At 44.5% G+C, this 20,745-nt stretch overlaps 1 protein-coding gene across 2 annotated transcripts in view; it reads left to right on the top strand.

Annotated features, from left to right (window-relative positions):
• UBASH3B (ubiquitin associated and SH3 domain containing B) overlaps positions 1 to 20,745 on the top strand; it is an 83,111-nt gene that overhangs the window by 38,388 nt on the left and 23,978 nt on the right. Inside the window, exons 2-4 of one of the 2 annotated variants that reach the window (XM_071449771.1) lie at positions 17,390 to 17,443; positions 19,297 to 19,483; positions 19,913 to 20,111. In XM_071449771.1, the coding sequence (XP_071305872.1) occupies positions 17,390 to 17,443; positions 19,297 to 19,483; positions 19,913 to 20,111 (440 nt within the window). Of the gene's footprint in view, positions 1 to 17,389; positions 17,448 to 19,296; positions 19,484 to 19,912; positions 20,112 to 20,745 lie in introns of both variants that reach the window. The other variant, XM_071449772.1, reaches the window with a different exon arrangement.

Here is a 20,745-nt window from a genome sequence, read left to right as displayed (position 1 = left end):
GAGGATTGCAGTGAGAAAAGAGAGGCCTCACTGCACAGGAAAGGTTGAAATGTGCCCAAGGCCAGGCTGGATGGGGCTTGGAGCACCCTGGGACAGTGCAAGGTGCCCCTGCCATGGAGGGGATGGATTAAATTATTTTAAGGCCCTTCCCAACCCAAACCATTCTGCAATTCCATGACTGCCACTTACCAGGCATGCCTTGCTGTATCAGTGCCTGAAATTTACTGCTAAGAATCCTCCTTGAATTTGGGGGCACCAAACCCCCAAATGGCACCGAGCTCTGCCTGGTACCCACAGAATTCACCCTGATCCTTCACTGCAGCCTCACTCACTCCACGGGATTTGTTTGCACTTTGTTTGCCAAGGTGCTTTGCTGAAAGCATGAAACATTAAACTGCAGAACAAAGAGGAATGCAGTGAGAAAAGAGAGGCCTCACTGCACAGGAAAGGCTCAAAGGTGCCCAAGGCCAGGCTGGATGGGGCTTGGAGCACCCTGGGACAGTGCAAGGTGCCCCTGCCATGGAGGGGATGGATTAAATTATTTTAAGGCCCTTCCCAAGCCAAACCATTCTGTGATTCCATGACTCTGTCACTTACCAGTCCTTGAGATTTACTGCATAGAATTCCTCTCAACTGACAAAGTCTCATTTCTTGCCTATTTTTCACGAGGCAGCTCTTAAACATTTACCAAAAGGGAAGCTCACACGAGTTTGGGTCCTTCACCATAACCACAGGAGCCTGCAGAGCAAACTGACCTTTAAAAACCAAGAGAGCTTTGCCAGCAACCTTTGTAAGCACCTGCCACTCATTTAATTTATCCATTTTTTCTTGTGCCAGCTCCCAGGAGCCCACTCTGACACGTGGAGGGAGGGAAGCACAGATATTATTTTGAAGTAGTAGATATTTTATTATTTTTTTATTTATGATTTTATTTTATTTTATTTTATTTTGTTTTATTTTACTATTTTATTTTATTTTATTTTACTTATTTATTATTTTATTTTATTTCATTTTGGTTTATTTTACTTATTTATTATTTTATTTTGTTTTCTTTTATTTCATTTTGTTTTATTTTACTTATTTATTATTGTATTTTATTTTGTTTTATTTTATTTTACTTATTTATTATTGTATTTTGTTTTATTTTGTTTTGTTTTATTTTACTTATTTATTATTATTTTATTTAATTTCATTTTAGTTTATTTTACTTATTATTTTATTTTCTTTTTTATTTTACTTATTTTATTTTATTGTATTGTATTTTATTTTATTTTATTTTATTTTATTTTATTTTATTTTATTTTATTTTATTTTTATTTTTTTATTTCACTTATTTTTTTATTTTATTTTATTTTTTATTATTTTATTTATTGTATATTTTATTGTATTTTATTTTATTTCATTTTATTTTATTTTATTTTATTTATTTATTATTTTGAGCACTGCCAGGTGTTCTCCTCCTTCCTGATGCTGCTGTGAGTGCCAGTGCCTGGAATTGTCCCTGGATCAGTGATTCCCCCCCAGGGCAGGCTGCCTCCTCAGCAGGATGGAAACAGAGGCTGCAACAGATGGGAAAAGAGGCTCCTTGTGTGTTTAGGAAAGAAAAACTGCACTTCTCAGGCTGCTTTCTAGATATCAGCCACACACAGAAACCCAGAGAAGATGGGGCTCAGCTCTCAGTTGTAAAAGGGTTTTTTTGTTGTTTTTTTTTTGGTTTTTCTTTTTTCCCCCATGAATAATTTTAGCAGCACACCCCCACAGCAGCAGCGCTGCCGAGGTGCGGGGGAGAGCTGAGCTCTGGAAATGAGGTGCTGCTCATGGGGGGAAGGGGGCTGGCTGTCTGTCTGTCTGTCTGTCTGTCTGCCAGTACCTGCCTGCAGAGCTCAGCCTGCATAACGAGGGCTCCGAGGCGAGCATCCGTCCCACACAGCCCGGGCATGGCAGGAAATGTGTCCCCAGCGCTGGGATGAGGTGGGAGATGTGGGAAAGGAGGGAAAAAATAAAAATAAAAAAAAACATGGGAAAAGCCACTTCATGCTCAGGCAGCACAGCTCAGCTGGGAGTCCTCGTGGGCAAAGGTCTGAAGGGAAGGGAAACCCCAAATCTGGCACTATTTAGGTACCCAAGTGTAGCCATGATATTTCATGAGAAATCCTTTCCTTTAGGATTTTTTTCCTCCTGAGAAGCTGAGGGGCCTCAGGAAGGAAATGCAAACAATGGTTATCTGCTGCTGTGGAATGCAACAGGTGCAGCTGGGATTGGGCTCGTGTGGATGTTTCTAATCAATGGCCAATCACAGCCCAGCTGGCTCGGACAGAGAGCCGAGCCACAAACCTTTGTTATCATTCTTGGTTATTCTATTCTTAGCCAGCCTTCTGATGAAATCCTTTCTTCTATTCTTTTAGTATAGTTATAGTTTTAATGTAATATATATCATAAAATAATAAATCAGCCTTCTGAACCATGGAGTCAGATCCTGCTCTCTTCCCTCATCCTCAGACCCTGTAAACACCATCACACCCAAGCAATCACAGAACACCCATGGAAATCTTGGCCAAGGAGGTGAAGGACAGGCCAGGTTGTGTCTCTCAGCTCACACACAAGTTTTTCTCAGGAAAAAGGAATGAGGGCTCTGCCCTTATCTCTTCCCACCCCATTTCACACCTCTTAGGTGTCAAAAATTAAAATTTTGATGGTGAGAGGAGGGGGAAAATGAGATTTCATTAGAGTGTAGTGTAGCCACATTTCACAGAGAGGTTGGTAGAAAATATAGCAATGTGTAGATCTGTAAATTTATAGATTTCAGTGATTATTCTGTCTATAATGTTGTCTGGCACAGTTTACATTGTAGAGGAAGAACAGAGAATATGTATCTCATGACACACTGTTCAGATAAGCAGAAATGTATTTTTGAACTATAGAAATTTTAGGCAGGGAGGATTTAGAGAGTATTGTTGTGATGAGAATTGAATAGCATTCTTTGATAGTCTAGGCAGAAAGGACTTCAGGAAGTCCCTGGCTGAAAACAGCCACGATATCAGATTACTGAGGGTTTTATCCAGCCTGAATGTACATATGCAAGGCACAATTCTTCCCAAGAATATTTCTGAGATTCACATTCTCTGAACCTTGGAGAAAGGAAAAACAATTCTTATCTTATTTGCTGCTCCTGTGTTGTGCCAAAGCAGAATGCAATGTGGAGATTGTTACCCACAGTGATGGGGTTTTGGTTTCTTGGCCTGTCAGGGCCAGGTGTGTAGCCTCACATTTCTCTTCACAGAGAAAAGCAAGGCACAAATCTTCCCAAGAAGTGACCCCAAGATGTGTTAGAAAGTCTCTTTTCCCAGCCCAGAGGTCGAAGAAGGAGTCAGAGCTCTTCATTTCTCTGTCTCAAGGTTGTTTATTGTTCCTTATCTATAAAATTCTTTCTCCTGTCCAGCCAAGGTCCATCCAGCAGGACAGTTCCAGGCACTCTGCCTGCCCTGGGGCTGTGTTATCTTTTTATACTCAAAACTACCTGTACAATGTTTACCATAACTTCCCAATACCCATCACCTGTGTTAGACACTGAGCTTCTACTCTAAACCAATCCCAAAGTGCCACCATCACAGCAGAAGATGGAGGCCAAGAAAAAGAAGGAGAAAGGCTGGACCTGCCCAGATCCCTCCATTTTGCCCCCTGATCCCCCATTCTAAAAACCCCAAAAATCTATTTTTCACCCTGTGACAAATTTGCTATCATTCTGCTTAAACTTTCATGGTTTGTCATTCTTCATATAAGGTTGGGAATTTTTTCCATGGCACAGGGGGGTCTTGGGCTCTGTGCCAGGGTCTCTGAGCCCCCTGCCAGGGTCTCCAGTCCTCCAGGGCAGCCAGAGGAATTTCCTGGGTTCCGATATTTTGCCAGACTTCTTCTGTTGCTTGAGGGGATTTTTGTGAGCAAGCTCACCAGCAAAAACCACACCCCTCTGCTCTTGCCAGCACCAAATCCCCAGGTTTTCAAGGAGCTGAACAAAGTTCCTTTTATCACAGCAAACACTCGGTTTAAAATCCTTGGAAATTGTGCTGGAAGGAAGAAGAGCCCCAAAGCCTTGATGATTTTTAATAACCTTGCAGCACCTGCTTTGCATAAGAGCAGGGCTGGAGTCTGTAAGGACATGCTTGGAGTTAAAGAGATGCATAAGTACTCTTTGGTGTAGGGATAATTACTAAATCCAGGTCTCATTAAAGTCTTCCTATTGCTTTTTTTTGTAATTCTCTGACAGATTCTGCAGGATCAGATAGAGGAATAAAAAGGCTCCACACTTAGAGCTGACAGGCCTGAACGAAATCAGGAAAGTATGCAGGGAAATCTTCCCAGTCTGTGGTGAAGTTTTCTCATTAAATTCTTAGATCCCTCTTTATCTCATTGTTTCTCACTTTATCACAATTCTTCATTTCCTGTTCCCTTTTAGGATTCAAACGTATTTATGTTTAATGTGGGGGTTTTTTAACCCTTCCCGAGTGAGGATTGAAACTTTTTGGAGTCTCTTGGTTAGATCTCACGTTAAAAAGAAAATCCAGATTACTGAGCCAGACACTGCAGGGTCATTTTTAATATTTATTCTGGTATTAGAGTTTGAAGTCTGGCCACGAGTTTATAACTTATCCTGATAATAACAGCAAAATAATTGCACATTTTTATAGTTTTTTTATCACCTGAGGACTCCAAAGTGACCTGAAGGAGACCAAGTTCAGCTCCCCAAACTGAAATTCAGAGCAGAGCTTGCTGCCTCGCTTGTTTTCTCTTTCCCCTGGTGGAAACTTTGACTTCAGCTGTAGCTCAGTGCTGTAACCACACACTTCAAACCCTCTGAGGCAACAGCCTGAGCCCTGTGTGTGTTTTCTCACCCCCACATGGGGACTCCCAGCCCCAGTTCTGTTCTGGGGGTGTTTTAGTCAGTGGCAAATGTCCCTCATCCTCTGCTGATTAACCCCTTTTTGCCCTTGTCCTACAGCATTTGGGGCTTCTTTGACCAGATCTCCCATGTGAATGTTGATATAATGAATATTGACATAATGAATATTGACATAATGAATATTGACATAATATTGATATAATTAATATTGCCATAATAGTGATATAATGAATATTGAGATAATTAATATTGACATTATGAATATTGGCATAATGAATATTTACATAATAATGACATAATGAATATTTACATTATATTGACATAATGACTATTTACATAATATTGACATAATGAATAGTGATATAACGAACATTGAGATAATGAATATTGGTCTTCTCTAGATGACACACACAAAAAAAAAAGTGAGGAGTCCTAATTTGGAATATTGTGAATTTTGTGCATTACTGAAAACAACAAGGCTTCCAAAATTTCCTGAACAGAGCTGTCTAGAGCAGGAGGCTATTTTGAGTCTCTCTTGTTGCCTTTGACCCAACTATTTCAGCACCCCACCCTTCTTCTTCCTTCCACCTTCCTTAATTTCTTAGACTTCCTTCTTGCTGCTTTGCCTGAGTCTATTTTGGGTGTGAGAGCAGGCTGAGCTTCATGCCAGGCATGCACTTCCCATTTTCCCTCCCTGGGCTTTGCCTTTTCAGCAGAGCTGGGAGCCCACAAGCACGCAGAGCCTCTGAGATGGGCACACGCTGCCCCCAAAGAAGGGAAAATCAGCATTTGAGAGGAAAAGAAGGGCTGAGAATGAACAAAAAAAAAAAAAAAATGATCAGGGCAAAGAACATGAAATTAGGCTGAGTGCAGATGCTGGGATGGGAGTGGCTGAGCTCCCCCAGTTTTGGCAAGCACAGGAAATTCCCTTCTTCACTGGGTAGAGAGGGAGTCAAACAGGGAATGGATTTATGGGAGAAATTCTCAGCAGAGACTGAAGTGATGGAGGAGAGACCCTCTGAGCTGGTATTTTATGATCCACACCATGGCTGTGTCCTGTTGAGGTCTCTGACACAGCTGCAGAACTATTTTGGTGTTAAACAGATATTTGGGGGCATGGGAAGGTGAATTTTTTCCCCCAAAAAACACGAGAATTAAGCCCTAGCAAAGAACATCAAATTAGGCTGAGTGCTGAGCTGGTATTTTATGATCCACACCGTGGCTGTGTCCTGTTGAGGTCTCTATTTTGGTGTTAAACAGACATTTGGGGGCATGGGGAGGTGGAGATTTTCCCCAAAAACCATGAGAATTAAGCCTTGGAAAAGAACATGAAATTAGGCTGAGTGCAGATGCTGGGATGGGAGTGGCTGAGCTCCCCCAGTTTTGGCAAGCACAGGATATTCCCTTCTTCACTGGATGAATGGATTTATGGGAGAAATCCTTCCCCACGAGGGTGGTGAGGCTCTGGGAGAACTTTCCAGAAGCTGTGGGTGCCCCTGGATCCCTGGAAGTGCCCAAGGCCAGGCTGGATGGGGCTGGGACCATCCTGGGACAGTGGAAGATGTCCCTGGTGAAACCAGAAGATCTCCAAGCCCCATCCTACCCAAACCACCCCAGAATTCCATGATTTGCTCGTGCAGGACCCAAGCTAACAAAGTTTTGACCAGAACCTGCTGTTTGCACCTCAATCCCAAACCTCAAGCAGAGCGAGTTCAGAGCAGCTCCGCCTGCCCCTGTGAGGGTGTGCAGCGCTCAGAGAGCCCTGGAGTCTCACCCAGGAGGGGTTTGACACCCCAGGTTTCCTCAGCAGATCCAAACCGAGCAGCTCAGGGCTCTGGTTGAGCTTTGGGCTGTGTTACCTCTGCTCACTCCCCCTCTCAGCCTGGGAAAGGCCCCCTGAGCACAGCTCTGTGCAGGACAGAGCAGCTCCTCCAGCAGGAGCTCACCCAGGGCTCCTCCAGCGCATCCAGACCCGCTGGGAATCGGTCCCACAAGGTCACATCCGTGGTGGCCACCAGGGCTCGGGTTCCTGGTACAGCCCCGTGTCACCGGCTTCACAGAACAGCAGCTTCTGGCGAATTGTGCAACTGCACCGCCCCCAAACTTCCTGTTTTGAAACCCCAAGAAGCTGGAAAATGTTAACACTGGCACTTTAAAGTGCTACTTGTGGCTTTTTTTTTTTTTTCTTTTTCTTCCTAAAGATCTACTAAAAAAATTCAATGTACAGAGGGGTAAAGTGGGGCTGTGGAGGACATGGGGAACAAAGGGGGCACAGGGAGCGGATCCCCCTCCCCAAATTAGGGTGGGTGGGGCTGTGCTGGGCACTGGGGACAGTGCAGAAGGGTTGTGACAGATGGACAGGCAGGAGGTGGCAGGGGGACATTGGTGACACTGCAGCAGCCACCTGGCCCTGTTCCTATTCCTCAGCAGCTCCAGCAGCCCAAACTCACTTCTGGTGGGAGAAAGGGGCTGTGGTGAAAAGGAAGAAAAATCAGAGCTGTGGCAAATCTCATTCCTGGATAGGGAGAGGAACAATTTGGGAGAAGAAGGGGGAGGAAAGTGCCATGTTTGCCTTGATGGACAGGCAGGAGGTGGCAGTGGGACATTGGTGACACTGCAGCAGCCACCTGGCCCTGTTCCTATTCCTCAGCAGCTCCAGCAGCCCAAACTCACTCCTGGTGAGAAAAAGGGGCTGTGGTGAAAAGGAAGAAAAACCAGAACTGTGGCAAATCTCATTTCTGGCAAATCAAGGAGAGGAAAGGAGAGGAAAGTGCCGTGTTTGCCTTGATGGACAGGCAGGAGGTGGCAGTGGGACATTGGTGACACTGCAGCAGCCACCTGGCCCTGTTCCTCCAGCCCAAACCCCACTCCTGGTGGGAGAAAGGGGCTCTGGCAAAAAGGGAAAAAAGCAGAGCTGTGGCAAATCTCAATCCTGCAAATCTCATTCTGGATAGGGAGAGGAGCAATCAGGGTGAGAAAAGTGCCATGTTTGCCTCGATGGACAGGCAGGAGGTGGCAGTGGGACATTGGTGACATTGCAGCAGCCACCTGGCCCTGTTCCTCCAGCCCAAACCCCACTCCTGGTGGGAAAAAGGGGCTGTGGTGAAAAGGAAAAACCCCAGAGCTGTGGCAAATCTCATTCCTGGATAGGGAGAGGAGCAATTAGGGAGAGGAAAGTGCCGTGTTTGCCTCAAATGTGGGATTTCATTTCTTCCCCATCAGCTGCCAACTGCTTCCTTTCCTGGCTGTCACGGAGCCTCCAGATGGTGCCTTGGAGCATCCTTAAACCTCCAGCTTGGCTCCTTGCAAAGACATTGTCATCCTGGTTAGCTAAAAATGGATCTGTGGCTTTGGGATGAAAGCTGCTCCCTGTGAGTGCTGAGCTCGTGGTCAGTCCTGGCTCCTGTTAAAATCAGGTTTTGGAGGGGCTGAGCCCCTGCTGAATGAGCTCCAGTTGAGTGTGAATTTATTTGTATTATTAACCCTGCCTGGCTGCTTGGCTGATGGCCACAGTTCTGCAGAAGCTGTAACAGCAGCAGATATTTCTCACCTTCCTTCCCCGAGCCCCCACTGCCCTGCAGTCGCAGGTTTGAGTCTGAGGCAGGCAGCTGAGGTGCTGCCAATTGTTGTGGGTTTATTAGGGAATTGTGAGACATCATTTTCTTCAATTCCTCCAGCTTCAGGCCTCCTGCTATTTTCAGAGCTTGTTTGAGCAGCACTTTTAGATTAGCACATGGGGAGAGGAGCTAAAGGAAGTGAACCAGGAAGCCAGACAGCAAATATCATCCAAAACAGAAATTAAAAAGAAAACCAATATCAGGATGATGAGCAAACCCTAACGACAGAGCCTTGCAGCTGAGGGGGAGAACGAAAGGACAGAGGGATTTTAATGGAGTGTGACAGATTCAAACCAGCCCAAAAACCTGAGCCTTGTTCCTCCTGCATCCTGCAGGGACCTGGGGAGGCTGCACAGCCAAGCCCACGCCTCATAAAAGGCGGCTCTGTTGTTGTTCTCAGGAAGGGAATATCCTGCTTCCTCTGCAAACCCCGAGCCTCTTGGAAAACGGTGAATGCTGCCACATTCCTGCCTTGATCCCGGCCACTCTTTACAAGCCTGTACTTCCCTCTCCTCGTGCCTTAACAAGCTGCTGAGCAGGGGATTAGGGAATGACTTGGTGCACATGTGGGGAGAGAAATCCGCCTTCAAAACCTTACATAACTTCAGAAAGCAACAGACACGCGCCCAGGCCTTCATTCTTTGCACATAAAAATCATCACTTCACCCTCCTTTGCACATAAAAATCATCATTTCATCCTCCTTTGGATAAAAATCATCATTTCATCCTCCTTTGCACATAAAAATTATCATTTTGTCCTCCTCCTGCTGTGGCCAGGCTGCAGTTTGCTTGTCCTCTGAAAACAAGGAATATTTGAAACTGTGGAGATACAAACACACATTCTTATATATATTTCCCTTTTCCCTCTCTTTTCTGCTGGCAGAGCTTGCTGTTCCAGAGCTGGGGATGAGCAGGCAGCCTTGGGAAGAGGGAAAAAGGGAATTTCCAGCCCTTGGGAAATTCCAGCAACAGACACATGCCCAGGCCTTCATTCTTTGCACATAAAAATCATCACTTCACCCTCCTTTGCACATGAAAATCATCATTTCATCCTCCTTTGGATAAAAATCATCATTTCATTCTCCTTTGCACATAAAAATCATAATTTCATCCTCCTTTGCACATAAAAATCGTCATTTCGTCCTCCTCCTCCTCCTGCTGTGGCCAGGCTGCAGTTTGCTTGTCCTCTGAAAACAAGGAATATTTGAGACTGTGGAGATACAAACACACATTCTTATATATATTTCCCTTTTCCCTCTCTTTTCTGCTGGCAGAGCTTGCTGTTCCAGAGCTGGGGATGAGCAGGCAGCCCTTGGGAAGAGGGAAAAAGGGAATTTCCAGCCCTTGGGAAATTCCAGCAACAGACACATGCCCAGGCCTTCATTCTTTGCACATAAAAATCATCACTTCACCCTCCTTTGCACATGAAAATCATCATTTCATCCTCCTTTGGATAAAAATCATCATTTCATCCTCCTTTGGATAAAAATCATCATTTCATTCTCCTTTGCACATAAAAGTCATCATTTCGTCCTCCTCCTCCTCCTGCTGTGGCCAGGCTGCAGTTTGCTTGTCCTCTGAATACAAGGAATATTTGAAACTGTGGAGATAAAACCACACATTATTATATATATTTCCCTTTTCCCTCTCTTCCCTGCTAGCAGAGCTTGCTGTTCCAGAGCTGGGCAGCCCTTGGGAAGAGGGAAAAAGGGAATTTCCAGGCCCCTTCCACAAGCGTTGCCGTGACCTGCGGGATGCAGCACGGAGAGCTCACAGTCCCCACTGTTCCCAGGAGCTTCCCCTCTGGAATTTGCTGCATTCCAGGCAGGACCTGGGTGTTTTCCACAGCTGGGATCTGCTGCTGGCCCCTGCTGACCCCAGAGGCTGGGAACAGCGCGTTCCCCAAGGGGATCTTGGGGTGCAAAAGCAGCTGCTGCTCTGGGAGGGGCCGTGGCTGCAATTAAACCCAGTGAATTCAGCGTGAGCAGGGATCTCTCTCTCTCTGCCACCAGGCAGGAAAACTGAGAATTTAAGAAGTTATTGAAATTTTAAGTGCAATTTTTTGCAAGTAAAATCTGTCTTTTGCCACGTTTTAACGTTTGAAGGTGATCAGACCTCCTGGAAAGGTTAAACTGTGCTGCAGCTGCACTGACTGGGTTTTGAAGATGAATGGAAATCACAGACTTTTTGCCCTTATTCGATTCTCTTTTGCTTAAAGCTCTGTGAAGGGAGAGAAATGAATTACCCTGCCACGCTCTCATATCAGAGCCCTTCTCCTCACAAAAACACCACGGGGGTTTTGCTGCTTTTTTCCTTCACAGATGCAGAAAGGGAACATCCCCAACCCCCTGGCCCAAACAGGAACTGGATCCCTGGTGATGTCTTCCTGTCCTGGCCCTATTTATAGCAGCAAGGTCACCCAAATAAGAACAGAAGCAGCATCATATGATTTTTTATTTTTTCTTTTTTTTGGGGGGGTGGCTGAGTGAATTGTGCGTGTTGAGGATTCAGAGGAGCAGGGCACATTTAGGAACACCTCACTGTGGCCGTTTTTGTGTGCGGAATAATTAAGAAATTCGTGGCACCCAGGAATTTGGGTGGTTTTTTTTTTCCCCCTACTTCACATAACCAAGTTATTAAATGCAATTTTCCTTGCAAAACCATTCCTCAATGTGCAGGTTTTTAGTGAAAGCCTAAAACAGACTCATTCCCCTTGTTGGATTGTTAATAAACAATTGGTGAAAACTGCAAAAATTCAGGGATCTGTAAAGGTCACTTGATGGGCAATTTGGGAAAAAACACACAAAAATGACTGGGAATTTTCCTGTTTGTGGAGAATTTTTGTCACTAAACTATCACCATTTTTATCACTAGAGCGTGTACATTATAGAGCAGAGTTTGAATTCAGGACCTCCCACCCCATGACTTTGACACATAAGGCAAGGAGAAATTTAAATATTTATAAGAAATTTAAATATTGGGCTCCTGACCTGTACCTGCACTGACAGATCTGCTCCAAACTGCAGCTGCAGCCAGAAAATTCCTATTTTTTCCCTTTCCCTGGAGCCAGCCAACATTTTGCTTTCTATTCTTTTACCAAAAACCAACAGAGATGGAAGAAGCCAAGCTTTAAATAGATCCATAGAGCTAGTTGAATATATGTTTATATAAATATGTTTTACAGGCACAAACAAGCAAAAACGAAGGTGCTTATTTTGTATTCCTGAGGAAAAACACTCTGTTTGACAGCATCCTTCTCTCAAACTGATCTGGCATAAATTATGGGCTGTAATTCCTATTTTACCCCCTCAGGCAGGCCTGTGAGTGGGACCTGATGAGGAAAGAGAAGTGTTTCCATTGTATTGTTTTTAAAAATTCTTTATTTACGCAGCAGAATATTCGATGGGCTGAAGACTCATGTGGGGAATTCATGCTCAGAGGGGTTTTTGAGGGGGAAGGAGTTTGTGGGGCTTTGAGGGGTGGGAGGAAGGGGCAGGGTTGGCCATTCCCTCTCTTTCCTCCGTCCCTGCAGGGCTCAATCCCAAACCCCTCAGTGCCTGTGCAGCTGGGGCTGAGGCAGAAGCTGCTGCTGGACTTTCCTTCAGCCTCTGGGAGCAGAAATTCCAGATAAAACCAGGTCCCCCTCGCAGGCAGAGATCTGCTGGTGGCACAATTAAAGGAGAAATTAAAGGAGAGCCAGTGGGAAATCTCTGCTGGGGCATCAACCCCCTGAAGTTTGCACAGTTTTTCAGTGATGTATTTTTTATCTGAATTATATTTTAACTCCATGTATTATATTATTATAATATTTATAATGTATAGTATTACATTGTAATAATATATTATATATTATATAATATATAATGTATATTATTACATTGCAATAATATAATATATAATATATAATATTATTATAATATATATTATATAAATATAAATATATCTTTTATATGTAAATATATAAAATATATATCCTATTATAAATATAATATATTATATTATTAATATAATATAATAAATATAATATAATAAATATGATATGATATGATATGATATGATATGATGTAATATAATATAATATAATATAATATAATATAATATAATATAATGTATTTTTTGATCTGTATTATATTTCCCCCCATGCCTTGCTCTTGCTGCTTGCAGTGGCTTCCCCACTGTCTGTTCACCCTCATTTCTTTAAGCTGGGCTTAGATAAAGCCCAGCACTTTTTAAACTGGCCTAGAAGCAGAAGGCTGAGCTTCCAGCAGAGGGAGGATTTTTGTGAGGTGCTTCTGAGGCTGAAGGTTCCCATTATGGCCAAAGCCTCATTCCCCATTACAGTCATTTCCTCTGAAGCAAATGGGATTTGGCCATTATATTTTATGTTTATTGATGAATATTTCCGAGCTCAATTCACATTCCCCTTTTATTTTTTCCCCAGCCGGAAGTGTCAGGAAGCCAAAAATCCCTCAGCAGTGAGGAGTGAAGCCCTGCAGCCCCCAGAGCTCTGTGCTCTGCCTAAAATTGGGGTTAAAATGGGCACCATTTACCCATCAGTGTGGGGGCCAGGGCAGCAGCACCAATATTTTGGGATATGTTGGGGTCAGCTCTTTAGCTGGGATGTTTCCTGGCGATATTTCCCCCTGTTTATCCAAGGATTGAGGGGGGAAAGGTTTTCCTTGGCCCTTGAGACTCAGGAGTGTCATGGGAGGGCTTTGAGGTGGAAGAGTCAAACCCATTTAATTCTTCCTGGTGATTTTCTTTCCCTTTCCCCAAATTTTCCAGATCTGCAGTTGCACAGAACCTCTGCCTTGCTGTCTGTTCAAAATTATTATTCCATGTTGCTGGGTGCTTTTAAGTGATTTCCCTGCACTTCATCCTAATTCTCCCGGAATATTTTGGGGTCAGCTCTTTAGCTGGGATGTTTCCTGGCCATATTTCCCCCCTGTTTAACCAAGGATTGAGGGGGGAAAGGTTTTCCTTGGGCCTTGACACTGAGGAGTGTCATGGGGAGGGCTTTGAGGTGGAAGAGTCAAACCCATTTAATTCTTCAACACACTTGAGGTGTCTTCCACCTCAAGTGGAAGAATCAAACCCATTCATTCTTCCCTGCTGAATAAAATACCTGCTGTGCATTTGGAACTCATTGCTGTTAGGATTTTCTTTCCCCTTCCCCAGAGGAGGGATTCCTTTCCCCTTCCCCAAATTCTCCAGAGCTGCAACTGCACAGAACCTCTGTTCAAAATGATTATTCCATGTTGCTGGGTGCTTTTAAGTGATTTCCCTGCACTTCATCTCAGAAGCCAAGAGCTGGAGGAACTGGGTGCCCCAGGGGACCAGCGATGCTGCACGAAGCTCCTGAACCCATTTTGCATCACCAGAAATGGTTACTCAGTGATACCATCCAGTAAATTCTGAAAAATAAGTCATTTTCTCACTTTTTCCTCTTTTCTGGTTCATCTGAGTCACAATTATTTTATTTTTTTTTTTACAATGCTCCAGCCAACACTTGCTGCCCAGCATGAGGAAATGTGAGCACCTAAGCCATAATTTGTCACCTAATTAAGTGACCTGATTTTCTCAGGAGCAGGATGTGTTTTCCAGCTCCCACTGCACTCAGCAGTTGTGAAAACCAGGCCACTTTTGCATGGCTGGGACCAGTTTTGAGGAACTCAGCTCCTAAAAAGCTGATTTGGACCTGGGAGCTGGAGGATGGGTCCTCTCCAGGGTGGGATTTTCAGAGACTTTTATCAATCATCAGCATCATTCCTTGCGATAAATTTAAAAATACAAGGGAAATAAAAATACAATATAAGGGAATATGAAAATAAAAATACAATACAAGGGGAAGAAAAAAACAAAACAAAAAAAAGCTCAAAAACCCAAAGAAATCTCTCAGTTGCATGTCCTGGGATAAAAATACCCTCTGGTTTTGTTTGCTTTATGCAGCATTTCCTTCTCACACTGAAAATTAAATTGGAGAGGGAGTTGGTTGTCCCTGTGGATGATGGAGGCAGCTCTGGAAACCACAGGTGGACAAAGGAGTGGCTCCAGCCTCGTGTTCTGTGCCTCCCTTTGTTTTAACCCCGGTTAATCCCAGCAGAGCTCCCCTGAGTGGTTCGTTCCAGGGAATCACCAGGTCATGAAGGAAAAGGGTCCCTGAGGGTGGTGGTGGTGGAGCCTGGGCTGTGCCCAGCGCCTGCAGAGCCCTGGGCTGGGATCTGGGCACGGGAAATGCCATAAAGTGCTCGTTGCAGGGCCACAGCTGCTCTGGGAGGGCAGGGCTCACTGCCACCCTTCAGGGCTCAGCTCTGCAGGGTCACAGCTCTGGTTCAGAGAGCAGAAACAACCCAGACAGGAGGGGAGGGAACTGAGCAAGGGCAGCACAACAAATGGTGGAAGCAGGGCAGGGAGAATCCCCAGGCACTGCTCCCAGAGAGGTGCCCTTATCTGTTAGAGAAATCCCCCTCAAGTCCCCCTTATCTTTCAGAGATGTCCTCCTTATATTTCAGAGAGCTCCCCCTTATCTTTTTGAGAGTTCTCCCCTGTCTTTTAGAGAGCTCCCCCCTTATCTTTTAGACAGCTCCCCTTATCTTTTAGAGAGTTACCCCCTATCTTTTAGAGATCCCCTCTATCTTTTAGAGAGTTTTCCCTTATCTTTTAAACAGGTCCCCCTCTCTCTTTTAGAGAAGTCTCCCCTTGTCCTTTAGAGACTTCCCCCTTATCTTTTAGAGTGTTTCCCCTGTCTTTTAAAGAGCTCCCCCTTATCCTTTAGAGAGTTCCCCCCTATCTTTCAGAGAGGCCTCCCTTATCTTTTAGAGATGCCCCTTATCTTTCAGAGAGTTTCCCCTTATCTTTTAGAGATTTCCCCCCCTCTCTTTTAGAGTTCCCCTTATCTTTTAGAGAGTTCCCCCCAGTCTTTTAGAGAGTTTCCCCCTTCTCTTTCAGCTCCTTTGCCTGAGCTGCTTTCCAAAGCAAAGCAGTTTCTGCTTTGCATAGAACATTTTCCAGAGCAGAGCAAGGGCAGCAAGGCAGGAGCCCCAGCCCACAGCGTTCACCACCCCAAACCCACCAAATCCATCCTCCCAGAGGGCAGGTGCTGGGCCCAGCCCTGCTGATCTCCAGGCACTGCTGACAGATCAGGGCAGCTTGGGGAGGAAGTATTTTCATCATCACGCATTTGCAACACAGCCCTTTATTATTTTTTTTTGTTTGTTTTTTTGGTTTTTTATCATTATCAGCATTATCAGCGTTATCTTTCTGCCTTCCTCTTACCCTCCAAAGGAACCAAGATGTGTGTGTTCAAGGGGTGGGGAGGGCTGAGCACAGCTGAGTCAACAGCACATGCCTGGGGGCTGGGGGTGACGTTCAGGAATGTCCTCGGGGCTGTCAGAGCCTTTGGAAAGGCAGCAGAAGGGGTGGTACAAGCACAGCCACAAGCCCTGGAGGGTCCCTGACCCCAGAACCAGGGGCTGCAGCCTGGATCTGCTCCCTCTGAAATCACCTTTCCATGGGGAATTCTGCACCTTCCCCATCTGAGCTCCTGTCTCTGCCTCTTCACCCTAAAATTTCTGTCATTTTCTGCCTTCTCCACTCGTCATTCCTGCTCCATTTGGGTTCTGGGTGGATCCTTCTGTCTGTGCCTCATCACCCTAAAATTTCTGTCATTTTCTGCTTTCTCCACTCTTAATTCCTGCTCCATTTGGGTTCTGGGTGGGTCCTTCTGTCTCTGCCTCATCACCCTAAAATTTCTGTCATTTTCTGCTTTCTCCACTCGTCATTCCTGCTCCGTTTGGGTTCTGGGTGGATCCTTCTGTCTGTGCCTCATCACCCTAAAATTTCTGTCATTTTCTGCCTTCTCCGCTCGTCATTCCTGCTCCGTTTGGGTTCTGGGTGGATCCTTCTGTCTCTGCCTCATCACCCTAAAATTTCTGTCATTTTCTGCTTTCTCCACTCATCATTCCTGCTCCATTTGGGTTCTGGGTGGGTCCCTCCCTTTGGCTGTCCCTGGTGCCACAGAGCTGAGCTGAGCCACAGCTCCTTTCCCTGCTGGTGCCGAGCACTTGGAAAACACAATTCCATGTTTAAATCTGTTGTTTGTGCTGATCTGCTCAGAAAACTCACTGAACAGGAGAGCTGGGTGTTCCCAGCTGGAAGGAAAAGGGATTTGGAGGTATCCTGAAGGGAAAGAAGCACAAGAGCTCTTTGGACTGCAGGGAACTTCTCTAAACTGAAAAATCTCTGTTTGTGCCCTCTCGTGGCTGTTGAGTTTTTCTTCTCCTCACTGCAACTCCTGCACTTTCAGACCCAAATTTTTAGCGTTTCATGCTGAAATTGCCGGCAAAGAGACCATTAAACGCTGGTGTTTCTCTACTAATTGCTAATTTTTAGGAACATTTCTAATTTGATGTACAGTTGTCAGTGAAGGGCTGCATTGTTCTGCACAGAATTCTGTCTGAGCTTCATTTTTGTGAGTGAGCTTGTGGGAAAGGCACTGCATGTCCCCAGAATGGCATATTATTACAATGCAGATAGATTTATTATAGATTTATATTTAGATTTATATATAGATTTATATTTAGATAAATAAAACATAGTCCCTTAAAAGAAACCCCAGTTCCTCCATGCTTCAGTGCATGGAAGAAAAAGGGGGGAAGTAGGAAAACCCAGAGGTCCATAATTCATATTTTGTGCTGGTTGCATGACTTTGCCCTTCAGTTTATGGGGATTTGACAGGTGGCACATCCAAAAAAAACAAAATGCCCCAAGGGTTGGAGAATTGGAAAGGGCAAAAAGGGCATCCCAAAAGAGTCCAAACACACAGCAATGGACCCAGCAGCACTGAAATTCTCTTTTTATTTTGCTCTCTCTGCAGACAAAAAGCGCTGGCGTCGACAGGAGGAAGGAGTGTTCAAGCAGCATGCGACTGGTTGGTATGAAGTAATAAATGTTAAAAAGTAGCAGAAATGGTGAATTTAGGGTTTCATGTGGAATGTTTAAACAGGGGTGTTGTGTGAAAAGCACCTGCAAATAAGAACACCCTTGTTATGGGTTAGTGAGGCGCTGTTTAAGTGCTGGAAATGAGCCTGGGCTGAGAGGGTTTGTGATCTGCAGCAAAGGTGTTATAATAATGCTCTTTTTTTTATTTTAATGACTAAGCAGAGGTAACTGAGTCAGCAGAGGGTCGAGGCAGCCTCTGTAATTACCTGTCACATTTTAGTCCCCAGGGTTTTGGCCAAAGCCCTTGAATATCTGGGAATGAGAGCTTTATTAGAGGGACCATCATTAGGCAAGGCCCTGCAGGGAGAGCGGGCTCTGTTAAATCCCTTTGGCTGCACTGAACAGGAGGCACTGGGGGGAATAAATTCCCAAGCAGGTGGGAAGGGGAATAGGTGAGAGAAGGAACCCCCCCTCTGCAGCTGAGGGCTGCCTGCTCAGAGACGTGGGCGATTCCTGGCGCTCCCCTCCCTGGGCTTTGCACCCTGACAGGCACAAAAGGCAGAAGCACTGACCTGGCTTAGATCTGCAGAGCACCAGCCTGAAAGTAAAACCCAATTTTGTGTCTTACTGAGCAGTGCTAATGGGCTGCAAGGGAGGCAGAGCAGCTCTGCCTGACCCGCCAGAGCCACATTTTCCCGTGGGGGGACAGTGAATGGCAGCACAGGGGGAGCTGGTTGTGTTGGGAGAAGAAAATCTGTGATTATCTCAGGATCTCTGCTGCTCAGAGTGACTCTGAGATATCTACAAGCTCCTTTTGCCCAGCCTGGCACTCGAAGGGGGAGTCAGGATTCTTCTGTTCTCATTCTCAAGGTTGTTTATTGTTTCTTATCTATAAAATTCTTTGGCCCATCAAGGTCTGCCTGGCAGGTTGGGTTAAGGCACACTGGTGTTATCTTTTATACTAAATACTATGTGTACAATATTTACCATAACTTCCCAATACCCATCACCTGTGTTAGACACTGAGCTTCTACTCTAAACCAATCCCAAAGTGCCACCATCACAGCAGAAGATGGAGGCCGAGGAGAAGAAGGAAAAAGGACAAGGCACACCCAAATTCCTCCATCTTGGAACCCTGAAAAAAAAAAAAAACCAAAAAAATCTATTTTTCACCCTGTGACAAACTATCATTCTACTTAAAATCTCTTGATTGGTAATTATTCATATAATAATATTGGGATATATAATATAATATAATATAATATAATATAATATAATATAATATAATATAATATAATATTATAATCTTATAATATTATAATATTATAATATTATAATATTATAATATTATAATATAATATATTATATATTATTATATTATAATATTATTATATATTGTATATATTATTATAAATATATTAATATAATATAATATAATTAATATAATATAATTAATATGATATGATATATGATGTATGATATAATATAATATAATATAATATAATATAATATATTATATGTAGTAATAATAATGTAATAATATAACAATATATTATATATTATTATATTATAATATTATTATATGTTGTATATATTATTATTATGAATATATTATTATATATAATATGTAATATAATATAATATAATATAATATAATATAATATAATCATATTGTTGGTAATTGTTTTTTCCAAGGGCTCAATCAAAGGCACAGGGGGCTGGGGCTCTGTGCCAGGGTCTCTGATCCCCCTGGGCAGGGTCTCGAGCCCTCCATGGCAGCCAGAGGGATTCCCTGGGTTCCAACAGTTACCCATTGATTTAGGAGCTCTTTCTGCCTGCCAGGCTCTTCTCCCACGTGGGTGACCCGTTCCTGGACGACTCCCTGCCCCGCGAGTACGTGCTCTACCTGCGCCCCACCGGGCCCCTGGCGCAGAAGCTCTCCGAGTTCTGGCAGCAGTCCAAGCAGATCTGTGGCAAGAACAAAGCTCACAACATCTTCCCCCACATCACCCTCTGCCAGTTCTTCATGGTAAAGCACAGCTCCTGTCCCCTCCCTCCTTTAGCCGTTCCTTGCCAGGCTCAGCCTGGGGATTTCATCCCGGCTTAGGGCGGTGCTGGGGGGGTTTTGTTGATGCCTTAGGGCTGCTGGAGGAGGGAATTGGTTTTTTTAAGCTGTTGTTTTCAGGGAAGAAGAGCAGCAGCAGAAGACTGAATTCTCATCCTCTCCAGTGATCCTCAGCGTGAGAATGGGTGGGGGGAGCTTGGGGAGGTTACTTGGGGACAGCTGATCCTGCTTTGAGGAAAAGGGAGGGGCCCAGGATTTCTAAACAGAGCTTTTTGTTTGTTTGTTTTCCATGCCCCTGTGCTTTTTCCCACTGCACGAGGGGAAAGGTAGGCCAGTGACACCCACCCACATCCTCTCCTTTCCTGAGCCTCCCCTGTCCTGCTTGCTTGGCAGTGTGAGGACAGCAAGGTGGACGCTCTCACAGAAGCCCTGCAGGCCACGGTGATGCGCTGGAAATGCAAATTCCCTGCGCCCCTGCCCCTGGAGCTCTACACATCCTCCAACTTCATCGGGCTCTTCGTCAAGGAGGAGAGTGCTGAGGTGCTCAAGAAGTTTGCTGCAGACTTCGCTGCAGAGGCGGCTTCCAAAGCAGGTGAGCGACTGCTCTGGCACCTGCCAGGGTGGGAATTGTCAGGAAAAATAAAATTTGGATGCCATGAGACCACAGCCTGGGCATTGTCAGAAAAAAAAACAAAGTTTGGTGTCATGAAGGAGCCCAGTTTGGGCATTGATAGAAAACCAAAACTTTGATGCCATGAGAGCCCAGTTTGGGAATTGTCAGGAAAAATAAAGTTTAGATGCTGTGAGAGCCCAGCCTGGGCATTGTCAGAAAAACAAAGTTTGGATGCCAAAAGAGCTCAGCTTGGGCATTGTCAGAAAAACCAAAACTTTGAAGCCGTGAAGGAGCCCAGCCTGGGCACTGTCAGAAAACCAAAACTTTAAAGCCATGAAAGAGCCCAGTTTTGACCCTGTCAAAAAACCAAAGTTTGGATGCCAAAAAGAGCTCAGCTTGGGCATTGATAGAAAACTAAAACTTTGATGCCATGGGAGCCTAGTTTGGGCATTGTCAGAAAAACCAAAACTTTGAAGCCATGAAGGCATTGTCAGAAAAACCAAACCTTTGGTGTCGTGAAGGAGCTCACCCTGGGCATTGTCAGAAAAACCAAAGTTTGGGTGCCAAAAGACCTCAGCTTGAGCACTGATAGAAAACTAAAAATTTGATGCCA

The sequence above is a fragment of the Agelaius tricolor genome, unplaced genomic scaffold (genome assembly GCF_023055355.1).
Source record: "Agelaius tricolor isolate 1412-34295 unplaced genomic scaffold, bAgeTri1.0.p SCAF_29, whole genome shotgun sequence".
NCBI lineage: Eukaryota > Metazoa > Chordata > Aves > Passeriformes > Icteridae > Agelaius > Agelaius tricolor.
Note: the sequence above shows the minus strand (reverse complement) of the source record. Positions and strands in the feature narration are given on the sequence as shown.